The sequence below is a fragment of the Peromyscus leucopus genome, chromosome 10 (genome assembly GCF_004664715.2).
Source record: "Peromyscus leucopus breed LL Stock chromosome 10, UCI_PerLeu_2.1, whole genome shotgun sequence".
In the NCBI taxonomy this organism is placed as follows: domain Eukaryota; kingdom Metazoa; phylum Chordata; class Mammalia; order Rodentia; family Cricetidae; genus Peromyscus; species Peromyscus leucopus.
In genome coordinates, this window is record NC_051071.1 from 53,933,263 (window position 1) to 53,949,866 (window position 16,604).

The window sequence follows — 16,604 nt, forward strand, 5'->3', positions numbered from 1 at the left end:
CCAGGCTGGCCTCGAACTCACAGAGATCCGCCTGCCTCTGCCTCCCAAGTGCTGGGATTAAAGGCGTGCGCCACCACCGCCGCCAGGCTCATCTCCCACTTTTTAAAGATCAGGACAAGATAGATCTGTGTCTGCTCTCCTTAGAAGTAAAGAGTTGTTTATTGTTCCCGGGCTTCCTGGCATCTGATAGACCATACATAGGTATACACACACACACACACACACACACATATTTGTACCTCCCACAGACACTTCTGGGTCATGATGTATATGGTGCTCTAACCAGCTATTTTGGCGATAACTGTCCACTGTTGACTTCTGCCTATTCATCAGCCTTAGCTTAAATGCAACTTCCTGCCACGGCTTTTTAATTCCCTCCACTGAGTTAGGTGTTCCTTCCACACTGTATCATTGATGAGAGCTGCCTGAGGAAGTTTCTGTATTTGGTTCTGGACTCACCTTAGCGTCCACAAGCTCGGGGACCCGCAGTGGTAAGTGCTTAAGCAATATTTGTGGAATGAAGGAATAATGAGAGCTGGAAATGTCAAAAGACAAACAGCAGCCAGTGTAACCAGGTGTTGTGGATTATGTTCACCTGTCTTGAAGCTTTTTTATGTAGCAACTTCATTGAGATGTAATTTACATAGCATAACATTCACTCATTAGGACCTGACTAATGTCTTCTTGTCTCTCACTTGGTACGTGAAGGTCATTTTTTTTTTTCCTGATAGTGAAAATGGGAAGAAAATCGAAGTAGCACATTGCTGAACCCTCCGAGAGAATGGGCCCTGCCAGCCCTGTTCTCCAGGGCTTGTTTGCCTGCCTGCCTTTCCAGCTGTGACACCAAGCAAATTAACATTTCTAAGCCCCGGATCCGGATTTATAAAATTTCACTAATGCAGCCGCTTCGTTGGACCCTCTCGGGATGAAATAAGATGGCCTGAGTAAAGGATCCAACCAGGGAGACGGCACTGTAAAAACAATGCTGGTTCCCAGCATCCTGTCCAGCCCCTGCTGACCTCGGCCTCTGAAACGCATGTCTGTTCTCTGAGCATTTGTTCTGAAGCGTCCTCAGCCACCTCATTCTGGGGTTTAGCTTTCCTGACAATTGATGCAAATCTGGTCCCTCCGTGAGCATAAGCTTTTTCCTTGGGTCTCTTGAATGTGCCTAGTGGAAAGAACACATCCCACATTGCAGATCACTACAGAACCGTGCTTCCCTTATTTGCAAGCCTCTTTCTTCTCGGCTGAAAGCATTGCAGACCAGAATCTCATTATTCCAAGCCTCTGTTCTTTGAACAAGGCCTTTCCCGTTAAAAAATAATAAAAAAAAATTTTTTAAAAAACGCTTTTCCCTTTAAGCCTCTTGTCTCAAAATCGCCCATCTTTTCTTTGATCTCTTCTAAAGTGTTCCACCATCTGTATTCGCTGTGTCTATGACCAGTCTCTGCTTGTACCGCTTCCCCACGACCCACCGGTTCTTCCCCAGGAGTCACATTACATCAGCCTCACTAATGCCCTAACGGCTACATATCAGATGTTTTATTCTAGGCAGTCGATTTAAAAAAAAAAAAGCCTGGGCACAGGTTCGACTTAACATGGAGGACAAATTGCCTGAGGTTAAGTACAAACTGTTCCGAGATGGGAGGGGACGGACAAATATTTATATTCATATTAAATATCTATATATCTAATATATACCTGTTGATTTTGTGCTTTTTCTCAACGCTTCAGAGACCCTCGAACTTTGGAGTGATTGAGACGGTAGAGGATGGGTTTCCAGAAATTTCGCCCCGAATTAAAAAGCTCCATCAAAAAGGCTGCTCCATGCGCTCAAGTAACACCCACCAACAAAAACCATCCCCACAACCACAGATTATCTCACCGGCGAGTGAGACGGCAAGGTTTGGGGGCTCGGCTGTACCACTCTGTGCGGTGCATGGGGGGGTTCGAGGACGCCTGGCCATCTTCCTCGCCTTGGTTCTGCCCCTGACTCCCCTGCTTAGGCTTCCCCAGTGCGTCGGGCCATCGCTTTATAGGTGCAGCCTGGGCGGCTCCGCTGGCTGTTTTTTCGGCTGCTTAGGGTGGTGGTTGCTCCTGTGGTCCGCCAAGATGCAGCTGAAGCCGATGGAGATTAATCCCGAGGTAAGCGCCGCTGCTGGGCCGCCATGGGAACGCAGCGCCGGGCTTTAGCTCCGGCCAGATAGCCGAATCAGCTCGCTTTATTATCTTTTTCCCTTTTTTAATTTTATTTTATTATTATTATTATTTTGCATTTGCCTTTCAGATGCTGAACAAAGTGAGTGGCATGGTGCGCAGCCTCTGTCCCTCTCCCCTGGGAGCATCGTCGGAGACGCCCAGCCGGCCGCGCCCTGCGCAATGGAGATGGCCGGGCTGGGGCGCCCTGCTGGATGTCTTTTCGGCCCTGAGTTTAGGGGTGTGGGGGTGGGTGGGTGACTGAGAGAGCGATCACAGGGAGGTGGTGGAGGATGCACCGGGACAGGACAGGAGCGAGCGCCGGGGAACGGCTCTCGAGGGCGTGGCGACTGCCAAGCGGCGGGGACTCAAGTCCGAGGGCTTCGCGGGAGCCACGTGTGGGCCGAGCTTTGTGCTGTGTCACTGCGCGGCGCGGAGGGTGGGACGCCGCGGAGACTCCTCCCAGACTCGGGTGGGGAACCTGTGGCGGGGTGGGGGGAAGGGAGCGGGGTGCGGGGGGGGGGGATGCGCGTGCTGACCCCGCCCCCTAGCAGGGCCCCATCACTCGTCCGGCCCTTTGGGTCTGGCTGCCCTGTCTCATCTCTGCAGGTGTTGGCCAGGCTGGGGGTCGCCGGCCAGTGGCGCTTCGCGGACGTCCTAGGGCTGGAGGAGGAGACTCTGGGCTCCGTGCCATCCCCTGCCTGCGCGCTGCTGCTGCTGTTTCCCCTCACGGCCCAGGTAGGGTGAGGTCCGTGATGGGCGGGTCTCGGAGATGATGGATGCGCGGTGCTACGGGATGCGCTCTTAACCCACGCTGTCCCTCCCTCCTGTACAGTGGGGAATGAGGATTCCACCTCCTAGAATGGGAGGTGCCTGCGTTTTCGTGGTACCCATTCATTGGCGCTCCCGTTGTAATGGCCATTATTGGCTGTTTGCCTTAAATTTGCAAGAGAGGGAGCCTACTGATCCCGTCTATTTTTCCAGTTACCCGGAGAAAGAACTCCTACTCGGTTCCTTTATTTTTCTGAGCTTTGCTTTCCTTTGGGGATGGCTGTGGTTTCCTTGTAAGGTCACTGTTTGGTTCCCTCAGACTCCCACCTAGCTGTAAATTGAAGAGGGCTTGGCTCGCCCTCTTCAAAGGGTTTTTTAAATCAAAAGGTTCTCTTCATTTACCACCTCCCTCTGCTTTTCTGGTGGGTTCGGGTCTCTTCTCCTCCCCACGCCCCTCCCACCCCCACCCCACAGCAGGCACACTCTTGAACCTGATTTTTAAGGCTGAATCACTGGCGCACAGAATCTTTTCAGCAGCTGCCTCTACCTCTCTGACCTTGTGGCTGGATGGGTCTTTAGCACAGTCAATGGAAACACGCTTTTCATTTTCTGAAACGGTCTTCCGTCTTCCAGTGTCTGGGGATGCATGTGACTCAAAAGACTGAGCATCAGCTATAAAAACAAAGCAGTAGGCTATGTGTTGTCTTGCAGTGTGTAGAGTCCCCCTAAATCATGGCATCGTCTGTCCCCTGTTGCTCTCAGTGGCCCACACATTTAGGAGGGGATGGAATGGACAACACTGGGAGGCTTTAGCATGCCTGGCATTACTCGAAATGTTAATTAAATGATGAGGTTAATTAAATACCATCCTAAGGGCAGGTGTTCTAGAACCATCCTCTGCCAAAACTAAGCTGCCTGGGAAGGTCTAGGCCTTCCTCCTAGCAAATGGTCTATTAGGAGTTCAGCCGTGGAGTTTGGAAGATCTCAGTGACATGTTTTTATAGCCGAAGCTTTTATGGCAACCACAGCATGTCAGGTTGGCTTCCAGGACTGCACGGAAGCCGTCTCTCCTCCACTTGAGCCGTCCCTGGAGCTGTTCTTTCCGGGAGCCATGATGACTTGGGGGTTTTGAGCAGCGCTCAGGCAAAGCCTCTGGGAGGCAGTGCAGCAAGCAGCCTGTTTGCTTTCAGCTGCTCCCTGGTCTCATTTTGCAAGCTCCAGTGGACCTTTTTAAGAGAACATTCCAGCTTGTCTGGCTGCTGTTTTGCCCTTCAGCGGCAGCCCAGTCTGCTCCATGTATTGGGTACCTGAGTCTGCATATATAATGGGTAAAACACTGAAGAATTTTTAATGGAAAATGAAACTTGGTTTGACTTCCATCCACCAACTAATTTAGGAAACATCAGTCCTGACTCGGGTTATGTTGGAAAACCCAACATGGACATCTTCATTGATTTTTGTGGCGGTGAGATTGTTACAGAAGTCTCTCCATGCAAGAGCCCAGATAACTAAAGGGTGGCCAGTCTGTTTATACAGTTGTTGCCGATTAGCCTTCAGAGGTGTGAAAACCCTTAACAGTAAGTGGGATGCCAGAGCCTCCTGAGTGGAGTTTGAGTTCATCTCGTGGGACAGACCATCTTCCTCCCGTTCTAGAGCCACAGCGTAAACGCACACTTCATTTCCACGAACCGTCAAGGCAAGGCTGCTAGAATCGGAGCCATTCTGGCCGATGCGCTGTGTGTGTCCTGCTGGCCATGGACCATAGGCAGTTTCATATCGGTAGCACCTCCCTTAACTGGCAAGTCCTCACTTCTTCCGAACTCACTAGTGAGAGGACTAGACTGTGGTGGTAATCTAATTACACTGAAATGTGATTTTGATTGTATGTTAATAAATAAAGTTGCCCGGGGGTCAGAGCTATTAGAGCCATAGCAAGAGTGTGTCGGTGGTGGCACACGCCTTTAATCCCAGAAAGCCAGCCTTTAATCCCAGGGAGTGGTGATATAAAGCAAAAAGATATATAGGGCATGAGACCCAGAAACTAGAAGCATTTGGCTGGTTAAGCTTTCAGGCTTTGGAGCAACACAGTTCAGCTGAGAGCTATTGGGATGAGGACACAGAAGCTTCCAGTCTGAGGAAACAGGACCAGCTGAGGAACTGGTGAGGTGAGATAGCTGTGGCTTGTTCTGTCTCTTTAAATAGACGAACAGGACAGGAAATAGGGCTCTCATTCAGGAGGCTGGGACACCGCAGGCGGAAGGGTGAGATTTTGGCTCTGAGCTCTGACCTCTCAGCTTTCTCTTTTCCATTGTTTCTGTGTTTCTTATTTAATAAGAAGGTTGGTTACATCAATATCTGGCGCCCAACCATAACTAACTAATCTTCAACTCCCTCAGAGACCCAAGAAGGAAATAATATTAGCTAACAAAAATAAAAAACAGGAAGTGCATGCAAGCAACTTCCAAAAAATTTGTGAGTTGACAGAAACAGCCAGCTGCCTGGGCAGTCACCTGAGGTTTCTCCGCAGTATTGGGGCATCATATTCAGCCTATAGGCTTAGTGTATCTGACAGACTCATTTGTGAAGTAGGATGTACACAAGGTCAACAGTTCAATCTCACATTGGGTGAGAGCAGTCCATGTACCAGAAACACCTGAATTCCACTAGTGTCCTGTCATGATTCAGGATTTTAAATTCTGGAAATTGTTGACAGTTTTTAAATTCAGCTGTCCATTCTTCTTGGCTGTGTATATATGGCTTCATCTCAGCATCCCCTTCTTCTCCACATCCCTTTATTAAATGCAAGTCTACTTTTGAGAGGCGTGAGCTTTCAGCTGCTGTTCCATTGTACAACAGAATCCATCGGCCCTCTGCCTGTTAAGCTGCCTTCGAAGAAAAGGGCACCGTACCTTTTCCGGATTGGAAGGCCACTTCAGGGATGGGGCCATATTGTCCTGGCCTCAGAAGATGCCTTTTGATAAAGCCATAACCACACTTGTTTTGACAAGAATCAGTAGTCCATTGTTTCGTGTTCTGTCTGACCATTTTGTCCTGTTGATTCGAGGATACTTTGTTGTCCAGTGGCTAACTTTTGCCACAAGGAAAGTTGACTCCATATGCAGTTTCTTCAATGCCCATATTTTCTCTGAAGTAGATTAGTACTGCCAGGAGCCAACATTCTCAAAAAAGAAAAATTTCTAAGTTATTAAAACATTTTAAATGCCATATTCTGTAGATCTCTGAAGGGTTTGAAGATGACCTGTCTAAAACATCTCTGCTCAATTTTTAAAACATATCTAATATGACTACAAGTTCTATTGTAATGTCTAACTACTAACTTTCATTTCTTTATATCCTAGTAGTTGGTAATAATAACATTCAAGGATCAGAAATTTGTATTACATTGTTAAATGAATGGTATAAATACAATTAGAAATATACATATAGCATTTTCTAACAATATCAATTTCAAATTTGTATACAATATAAAACAATTCAATCCAATGTAAAGTATTAGTAATTGTCTTTTTCTTTTCTTTCTTTCTTTCTTTTTTTTTTAAACAAAAACCTTAAATCTAATCTCCTTTGCTTAGCCTTTTTCTTAACCCTTAACAATAACTTGTAACCAACCCCCCTAAATACTGAAAATTATCCCAGACCCAAAACCCATTAAAAGGACCAAAAAACCACCCGCCCCACACCACCTCTTTGGGAATGTGGGCGTCGTATTCTTAAAATTTCTTCCTGCTGGGTATGGGCGAAGTTTTCTTTATCCTGAAAGAAAAAATTTTAGGTTAATTGTCAAATTCTAGGAGAGGTAACTATATCCTTCATTATACAGTCCGTGTATAATGCCAAAGTTCAGGGTTTATCTCAAGTCCTTATTCAAGTAGTCTTATTAACATACAATCAAAATCACATTTCAGTGTAATTAGATTACCACCACACTAGACGGTCTCCTGAGTCATTGTTCAAGAAGCGGGCAATGACTTGGGGAAATCCCGTTCACACAGCAGTCTCTCCAGACCCTTGCTACTGTCCTCTGCTTAGACTGCTGTATTGTGCCTTGACTTCCTCTTACAAGGTGAAAAGGTTTTCAGTTTTGTTTGTTTTTTGAAATCAATCGTCGTCCGTTTCTTGTATCAATGTCTTTCTAAAACAAAACACACAGGAAAGGAAGTTCTTGTCCCTTTCAACGGTTAAAGCTTGTTTAAAGACGTCGACTCTCGGCACCAACGGAGCAGGTAAAGAATAGAGAAACAGACACCAGCTGGCGTTGCCACTGGGTGTTGATCAAAGGTTGATTGGGACACCTGTATGAAATAGAGTCATTGTTCCTGTGGTAGGAAGAAAACCCTGAGCGGAGCTCTTCCCAGATTTCATGCTACCCCATCGCCGGCTAAAGGTTGCCATGGTGTCTAGACAGCCTTGGGCAGCATCCAAAGCTGTTGCCTGCACTGCAGCATCAGGGCGGAGCCCTCTGGCCTGCTTGGGTGTGGGAGGGAGACAGGCTGGTCTCTGGTCATCGGGCAGCATCTAGAACCGTGGCCCCTGCTCCTCCTGGTCACGTATCCCACTGGGCGTCTCCTTAGAACTGGTTGGGCTGCCGTATGCATTTGCATTTTGAGATGAAAAAAGGAAAAAAAACCCAAACCACCTTTTCCCTCCATTCACAGCATGAGAACTTCAGGAAGAAACAAATCGAGGAACTGAAGGGACAGGAAGTGAGTCCTAAAGTGTACTTCATGAAGCAGACCATCGGCAACTCCTGTGGTACCATTGGGCTGATCCACGCGGTGGCCAATAATCAAGACAAGCTGGAATTTGGTACTTGTGGCTTAATCATTTGGTTATCCGCTGTTTTTATTGGTGTGGGTGTATGCCACAGCATGCCTATTGGGGTTATAGTACTACAGCTTTGGGGACCCTCCCCTGCTACCTGACATGGTTTTGTGATGGGGGGGGGACACACACTTGCCATCTAGCTGGTCCTCAGTCACCTGCTATGTAGACTTGAGACGTCACAGTTTAACAGTTACAGTTTATTTCAGCCACATATAAACATACACATACATGATGGGACAGGATACGATCTCACTCTTAACTGGCTGGCCTGGCTGGCCACGAACTCAAGGTGATCCCCTTGCCTCAGCTTCCTGCTGGGACTTCCAGGTGTGTGCTTCCACACGGATCTTTAAAGGTGTTTGAAGCCTGTTAAGTCACACAGACGGCTCACCCGGATACCGTCCCATGAATGGAGTTTGGCCGTTTCTCTTTTGAGGGGAGGAAACTAGTTCTCTAAGTTCAGGCTGCCTCCCCTACACAGTGAGCTTCCTGAGTAGCTTTCCTTTTTTTTTTTTTTTTCTTTCTCTTTTCTTGCAGCGTTGTGGGGGTGTAGGTGAGAAAAGGAACACTTGAGGGCCAGCTGCTGTACAGGTTCTCATATCCACTTTTTGTTTTGGTTTTTCAAGACAGGGTTTCCTCTGTGTAGTTTTGGTGCCTGCCCTGGATCTCGCTCTTTAGACCTGGCCAGCCTCGAACTCAGAGATCCGCCTGCCTCTGCCTCCAGAGTGCTGGGATTAAAGGCGTGCGCCACCACCGCCTGGACACTTTTAATTCTCAAAATTCTAAGAAATGGTGACCAGCCCTACTGATCCACATTTTCTGGCTATCTGCAGCGAGTCTGTCTCCTAATGGACAGAGGGTCCAGCACAGCTGAGAGCCGTTGGCACAGGAAGGCGTAGCGAGAGGTTGAAACCTTGAAGGATGCAGCTGAGAGCAAAGTCAGGTGGAGGCTTTTCGCCCTCTTCCAGCAGAAGCTGAAGGGGATGTAGGGAGAGAGGTCTGAGCCCTTAAGCTTGTGAGAGGAGCAAGAGCCAGCAAGAAAATGTTAATGCTCACGTAGCAGTTACATGTGATTTAGGCCAAGAATCAGCAAAGTTTCTTAAAATACCAGAGAGTAAATCTTTTAGGCTTTGAGAGCTGTGTGGTCTCTGACCTTGTAGCTGAAAACCTGCCATCACTGTGCTGGAAGCAGATGGGTGTGGCTGGGGTTGATTAAAACTATTTATAAAAAAGAAATAATAGTAATTTGCCGTCTACTAATTTTGAATGGCTACAAAGTGAATATCCTCAGCACTGTTGCTCCTGCAGATCAAATAAAGACCCGGCTACTCAGGACACTGAGGCAGGAGGCTCACTTGAGCTTATTCAAGGCCACTGAGTGACCTGTGTCCAAAAAAAATATATAGCTCAGTAGTTATGTCTAACAGTACAAGGCCCTGGGTTAATCTCACACATGTACACTAACATATAAAATCATTTCCACTAAGATGCTTGGATTAAAACATACCCTTGTGTATACTTTCAATTAAAATGCTTGCTTGTCCGTAAGTACCTAGGTCTAGAAGTTCTCTTTCAAGTATGGATGTGATGACGCTGGATCAGAAAGCTGTATCTTTGTCCTTTTTATTTCCTCTGGGAAGCCTTACTTTATCTAGAGTCTGTTCCTGGGGTCAGGCTGATAATGGAATGTTAGAACCATGGTAGAGGGGAGGTCCAAGAGGTCATTTGACTCAGCCCTTCTTGTGGAGTTAGAGGACCCCCATCAATTCTGGGTTTTGCTTTTCTTTTATTTATTTTCAGAGTGATAGAGATCAAGCCCAGGGCTGGGCAAGTACTGTACTATGGAGCCCACGCTCAGCCTCTCCAGATGATCCCCACTAACCGAATTTGTTAAATCTAGAGCTGGCAGTTGAGCTGAGGTCATTTGGAATCGTTCTTGTAGCTGGGTCGTTCTCCTGCCTCCTGTCCTTATTCCACTGAGCAGTGGCCGTGCTGATACCAAAGGCAGGCAGTCAGGACTGGGCACTAAGCCAGAGAGCATAGGTCCTCGCATTTCTACGGCCTTTATGCTAATGGCATTCTGTATTTCGTTTGCCTGTCTGAAATAGAAATCTGGGTTTTTGGAACTGTTGCTAGATTAGAGTGTTATTGTGGCACCATCTATATATATATAATAGATGTTCCATTTGAATTGGGGGTGGTTCAGAGTCATCCACAGACACAGTAGACTCTACTTTTAAGGGATCAGGACCCCACAAATACATGATTCAAGCGTATGGGTGCTGTAAGGAAGTGGCGAGATTTGAGACCTGAGTGGGGCAGGATTGGGGTGTCGGGGACCAGGTGAAAGAATGTGTGCATTGTAAGTGTGGACCAGCCTGATTGCAGCTGCAAGGAGTGGTCTGGGAAGCTCTGGGAAAGGGGGCAGCTTATCGACGTCCCTGGAGGCCGTGTGTGTGTGTGTGTGTGTGTGTGTGTGTGTGTGTGTGTGTGTGTGTGTGTGTGTATTTTGAGGTGGTTCACAGGGCCAGCCGTGAAAAGGCCTAAGTGGGCAATAAACGTGTGCCCTCTGCCCTGGTCTGATCTGTGCTAACGTGTACTTTTCTTTTTCAGAGGATGGATCAGTCCTGAAACAGTTCCTTTCGGAAACGGAGAAGATGTCCCCGGAAGACAGGGCGAAGTGCTTTGAGAAGAATGAGGTAGAAAGGGCATCTGTACACCACTCTGAAATCGTTCTGGAGGGCTGCACTGCATGCTGATTAATGGCTTTCTCTCTCCTCCGCAGGCCATTCAGGCAGCCCATGACTCCGTGGCCCAGGAGGGCCAGTGTCGGGTAAATACCAATGCGAGTACAAGGCCTGAGCCAGGCTGCCCCGCCCCCACGCCCTCTCTATGTCCTGTGGACTGTTTACAGGAATCACTTACTGCAATGCAGGGACCACCAAGTGTTGTCCAATAAGGCCAACTGACCCCAGAAAATCCTCCTCTTAGAACATCCAGACTTGATCTGTTCCCCTCAGATAGTTGGAGAAATCTACTTGGCCATCAGTGGTCAGTTCTGTGATTGGCTTCTGAGAGCCTGTTGCACCAAAAAATAAGTAAGCCATAGTGAATGAAGAGACGACCCTCTGCACAGTTTAACGTAGAAGCCAGGGCCTGCCTCGCCACAATGGTGTCTTCTGCCTTCTGAACTTAAGGCAAGATACCCTTCCCTAGGCCTGATCTCCTTCCCACGGAGAAGCGTGCAGCGCCTAGGCCTGCAGATCTGGCCCCACCATCCCAGCATTTCTGCCTTAGGTTCAGATGAAGTATATTCCCCTTGGAGAATGTTTTTAATAAGTTCATCTGCTACCTCATTAATTTTTTTTTTCTTGACTCTTTTTTTCAGGTAGATGACAAAGTGAATTTCCATTTTATTCTCTTCAACAATGTGGATGGCCACCTCTATGAACTTGGTATGTACTGCTCCATTTTGGAATCCAGTAGACGATCATGTATTTGTTCAGACTTAATCTGCCTTACAGCATTGGTGTGTGACTTCCTGGCAGTATGTATGCAGTGATTTATGAAGCCATAACTGTGTTCCACTGGGAACATTTGGCCCTCTGTCACACCCAGTTGACCCTCCTCAGGCAACTAAAATACCCAGTGAATGGCTTCAGTGACAGGCCAGTGAGAGGGGTAAATCAGATCGGCTCCAGGTGTAGAGATTCATGTGTTTCCTCACCCCGCTCACCTACAGTGCCCCTAATAACATCCATTTCCAGAGGGATCAGTGCCTGAATGTGACCTTCTGTAGTAGAACACAAAATGCTTCTGTAAAGTGAATTTGGTAAGATTGTTTGAGACAGGGTCTCTTCACATACGACTGGCTGTCCTGGAACTCACTGTGTAGACCAGGCTGGCCTCAAACTCACAGAGATCCTCCTGCCTCTGCCTCCTGAGTGCTGGGATTAAAGACGTGCGCCACCATCCCCAGGTTGTAAAGTGAATTTGGATCTGTTGAGCATCAGTTCTACTTATGGGAATTAAAAGGAATCTCCGTCTTGTAAAATCCATCTTTTTTAGTGGAAAAGGCTTGCAGCTGTATCGTCTCAGACTTAGACTCCCAGGGCAGAGGGACAGGGAAATCAGCAGTCACTGAAAAGCAGTTGGAAACACAGAGCCCTCTTTCCTGTAGAGACGGCCTGATGTTGTGCAGTTCTCCATTAGGGTAGCCTAGGGTAGCCGGGTCAGGCCCGTGTGATCTCAACTGTAGACTAGAATTGTTAGTGACCATCTAGGAACCACTTGAACCTCGTCGCGCCCTGTCGCTTCCAACTCGGGTTTCCCTCGTTGGGATGGTAGCAGCCTTTGGAAGAATGTAAAAATCCTTCCGGGTTGGGCGGCTGCCGTATCCTGAAAGTGTGCAGGAAAAGTTGACATGCTTGGCTTCTTTGTTCTAGATGGGCGAATGCCCTTTCCAGTGAACCATGGCACCAGCTCCGAGGACTCTCTGCTGCAGGTAATCCCTGGAATGCATCTGTCCGTTGTAGACGCGCATCTTTCAGCTACTTCTGTGTATAGTGCTGACATTCAGAATGCCAGGGCCAGTGGTGTTGGTTAGTCGCATTCCTTGGGGCTTAAAGATCACGTTAGTCATTCGGTCCGCCTCGCGGTGTGGCAGGTGGCTTTAAACAGGATCCTTCAAAGAAGGCCTGACTAATCTGTTTCGTGTGCCACCTTAGGTGGAACTGGCTCGGAAGCCATTGTCTGGCTTTAGTGTGGGATTAAGGTAGCCATTGTTTGCCTGTCAGGTTACACCATCCCTGAAGAGTGGAGTATCAACTTCCTCTACCTTCTCTAGTCCTCCAAGCCGCCTTCTGTGTGTGGGTCAGCCTTGTTGGGTATATATTACAAATTTTGGCTAGGTAAATTACATATATTTTTTTTCTTCCCACGTGGTCTGCTGGTATTGGAGAGCAGGGGATTCAGGACCGCTTGGCTAGAAAGGTGGCTCTCCCCAACTATTAAGAGGGTGTACTGCCTTTGCAGAGGCCCCAAGTTCAGTTTCCAGTACCCAGCATCCAGGCAGCTCACAGCTACCTGTGATTCCAGCCTTAGGGGCATCCACAAGCATGCACCAACCCACACATACACATACATACTCTTAACTAAAATAAGGGGCTAGAGAGACGGCTTAGCCGGTCAGTGCTGATGGACTTGCAGAGGATCTGGGTCTGATTCCTAACACCATGTGGTGGCTCCCAATCATCTACAACTCATTTCCAGGGGCTCTGATGCCGGTTTCATGCCTCATACAAGTGGTACCTACATACTCATGCAGGCAAAACTCATATACTTTAAAAATTAAAAAAAGAAAGAAAAGAAATCCTGAAGATTCAGGAGCACCATGCACCTCTCCTGTTAGAAGTAACTACTGAAAACTCAGTTCTGAACTGTTCTAGGCCTTTTTTGGCCTAAAAACGAGCCTTTAGAATAGAATCGTCATGCTGTTGCAAAGGAATGTCTTATAAAATACAGGACATCGACTTTATTTGTAGTAGCAGCAACAGCTAATCTTCCCTCTGTGCTCGGGTGTGCACACAGTAGGGATCAGCAAAGGCTTCCTGGGAGGAGCCAGATAGGAAGTACTGGGGCAGCCAGGCAGTGGTATTGGCGCACGCCTTTAATCCCAGCACTTGGGGGGCAGAGGCAGGCGGATCTCTGTGAGTTCGAGGCCAGCCTGGGCTATCAAGTGAGTTCCAGGACAGGCTCCAAAGCTACACAAAGAAACCCTGTCTTGAAAAACCAAAAAAAAAAAAAAAAAAAAGGAAGTACTGGGGCTTTGTGTGGCCTGTGTCTCCGTGGTAAGTGCCCAGTGAGGCTTCTGCAGCTCCGAGCTCTGCCAGACAGTCCCTAAACGAACGTGCCTGCCTGTGTCTGCCAAAGGTTTCTTCACCAGACTGGCAAGAGGCTGGGTTGGGCCTGTAGGCTGCAGTTGCTGACTCCTGGACTGGGAGATTCCCTAAGTGAGTCCTACCTCCTGTTGAGTCCCTTCAATGATGCAGAAAGTGAGACTCCTTGCCCCTCCTCCAAGATAAGGATGGGGCGGATGCTCAAGGTTCTGTGAATTCAACAGTGGAACCCTGGTTCTTGGCCACTGTGATTGAGACCCTTTATAGAGGACCGACTGGGCTTTGGAGCATCAAAGATCTGGTCACCTCCCAGCACAAGTGAACCAAGTTATACCAGACTGAGCACCAGTCACAAGAACATGGAGTCACTCGTCCTGAGACAAGTCTTGAGTTAAAGTGGAGTACAGTCGAGTCCCGGCCCCTGGGTCCTTTTCCATTGCCTCCCCCTTTTTTTTTTTTTGGTTTTTTTCGAGACAGGGTTTCTCTGTGTAGCTTTGAGCCTTTCCTGGAGCTCACTTGGTAGCCCAGGCTGGCCTTGAACTCACAGAGATCCGACTGGCTCTGCCTCCCGAGTGCTGGGATTAAAGGCGTGCGCCACCAACGCCCGGCGCCTCCACCCTTTTAAAGTCTACGAGGGTAAACTGCTCACCTAGGCCTTGGAAACACTTTCTCTTGTGATTTGAAATTCCTGTCTCCAGCGGGTTCTGTTTGGGTATTAATACCATCCCTCCTTTCCAGGACGCTGCCAAGGTCTGCAGAGAATTCACTGAGCGTGAGCAGGGAGAGGTCCGCTTCTCGGCAGTGGCCCTGTGCAAAGCCGCCTAAACTGCGCCTCGTCCAAACCAGCCGCTCCCCTGCCCCGGGGCAGGCCCACGCAGCCCTGCCTTTGACCTGCAGCTTTAGCACTTATAACCACGGCTGTCGTCCTATGTTCCGCAGCCCCCGTCACCTCCACCCTACCCAGGCCACCGGGGGGCTCTGTCACAGCCACGCCTGCGTGAACTTCAGAGGCGAAGCATTTCCCCGGCTGTGTCTCGAACCTTGATATCTATGGCTTTTTTTGGTTTATGTCTGTAAGGGAAGGCTTTGGGTGTGGTTTGTCTGTCCTTAAAAGGAATAGTAAAACTTTTCTGCTGGTAAAAGAGGATCAGCTGGTTTTTATTTTCTCTTTCATGTCCCCACCCCCACCCCCAGTCTCTCAGATTGTTTTGACAAGTGATAGGCAATTTTCTTACCTTCCATCTAATGGCGGGTCAGAAAAGTACCACAGAATAGTATTAGTTTAGTGTTTAATCCAGACTTATTTCTGTGCACTTACAGTCCTATACATACCTGTAGACAGTTTTTTTTTTTAAAAAAATGTTTATTATGTTTAGAGTGTTCTGCTTGCATATATTCCTGCAAGCCAGAAGAGGGCACCAGATCTCCAGATCTCATTACAGATGGTTGTGAGCCACCATGTGGTTGCTGGGAATTGAACTCAGTACCTCTGGAAGAGCAGCCAGTGCTCTTAACCTCTGAGCCATCTCTCCAGCCTGACACTAGTTTTTTTAAAAGTTCCTTGTAGGCTAGGCGTGGTGACTCAAGCCTGTAATCGTGGGCTGGCCTGAGGTATGGAGTGAGACTTAGTCTAAAAAAAGATATGAATAGGCAGTTTTAAGAATAATCTCAGTAAAGCCCACAGGAAGTTTTCTGTATTATTGATGTTTTATGTTGGTATCACATTATAATCAATCCTGATAACACGGTTAGCTGAAGTCCCTAGTCTGATACTTTCTTAGTGTTTACTGAACGTCACCTCTCGGCTCAGGATCGAGTGTTAACATGATCTTTTGGACTGTGTCCATTGCTCCAGCCTGCCTTAGTTTTGATGACCTGGATTGTTGAGAAGGACTAAAGGAACAGTTTGCAAGTTGCCCTTTGATTTCAGATTTTTTTCCCCCTTGACACTTTGTGTGTGTGTGTGTGTGTGTCTGTGTGTGGCAGAGGCACAAATGCCACAGTGAACACGTTGGGACCAGAGGACAGGGCATCAGAAGTCTTCTCTCCCGCCATGTTGGAGGCGGGGTCTCTGGTTACCATTGCTGGGGCTGCACACAGGTGCTTCCTGCTGACTCTCCTGTCTCCACCTCCCCATCTCACTGCGGGAGTGCTGAGGTTACAAATTCACACCCTTGCATCTGGGTCTTATGTGGGTTCTGGGGATCAGACTCAGCTCATCATAGTTGCTCAGCAGACGCTTCACCCACTGAGTCCTCCCCGGTCCGGAAATGGGTTTGTCTAATGTTTCCTTAAGAGCACAGTGGTTAAGTGCCACTTTCCTGGTGTCACATAAAGAGGACTGTCACCTTGACTCACAGCTTTTCCTCTTGAAATTTGTCACTTGGCTGAGGTTGAGGAAAGTCTGCAGGCAAAGCCCACAGCTGGAGTGGCCTTGAGGTAGACAGATTACAACTTAATCGGAATTCTTGAGGCAGAAAGGTTTGTCTCCTGTCCGTCATCTGCATCAGCAGGAACATACTGATGCTATCTCAGGTAGTTCCCATATCTGACATACTCCAGTCAACATCAGCATTTATGCTTTTTCCTAGGAGCTCTCCTTAAAAATACCCATTCCAAGAAAGACTGAATGTGGACATTAGTTCTGCAGCTGATCTCACGGTTCCTAGTCACAGGAATTCTGTAGAGCAGGGCCAGCTTCATGCTGCCTATCCTGACTCCATGAGAGCCCTGCCCTCTGGGGACAGGAGTCCTGATAACCTGGGTCCTTTATGTTTCTGGGGTGTTTGTCACAGTACGGTCAACTCAGGTGTCAGTCCTCGCTTTGTGAGTCTCTCTTGCTTGCTGCTGCTACATGAGGCGAGCTGGCCCACAGCATCTGGGAATTGCCTGCCG

At 48.0% G+C, this 16,604-nt stretch overlaps 1 protein-coding gene across 1 annotated transcript; it reads left to right on the plus strand.

The window, feature by feature from the left end:
• Positions 1–1,948: 1,948 nt before the first annotated feature.
• Positions 1,949–14,854, plus strand: Uchl1 (ubiquitin C-terminal hydrolase L1). The gene is made up of 9 exons (XM_028882259.2): positions 1,949–2,145; positions 2,288–2,299; positions 2,806–2,934; positions 7,644–7,794; positions 10,426–10,511; positions 10,598–10,645; positions 11,201–11,267; positions 12,258–12,316; positions 14,448–14,854. Exons 1-9 carry the CDS (start codon positions 2,113–2,115, stop codon positions 14,532–14,534), a joined length of 672 nt encoding a protein of 223 aa, XP_028738092.1. The 5' UTR covers positions 1,949–2,112; the 3' UTR covers positions 14,535–14,854.
• The last annotated feature ends 1,750 nt before the right edge of the window (positions 14,855–16,604 follow it).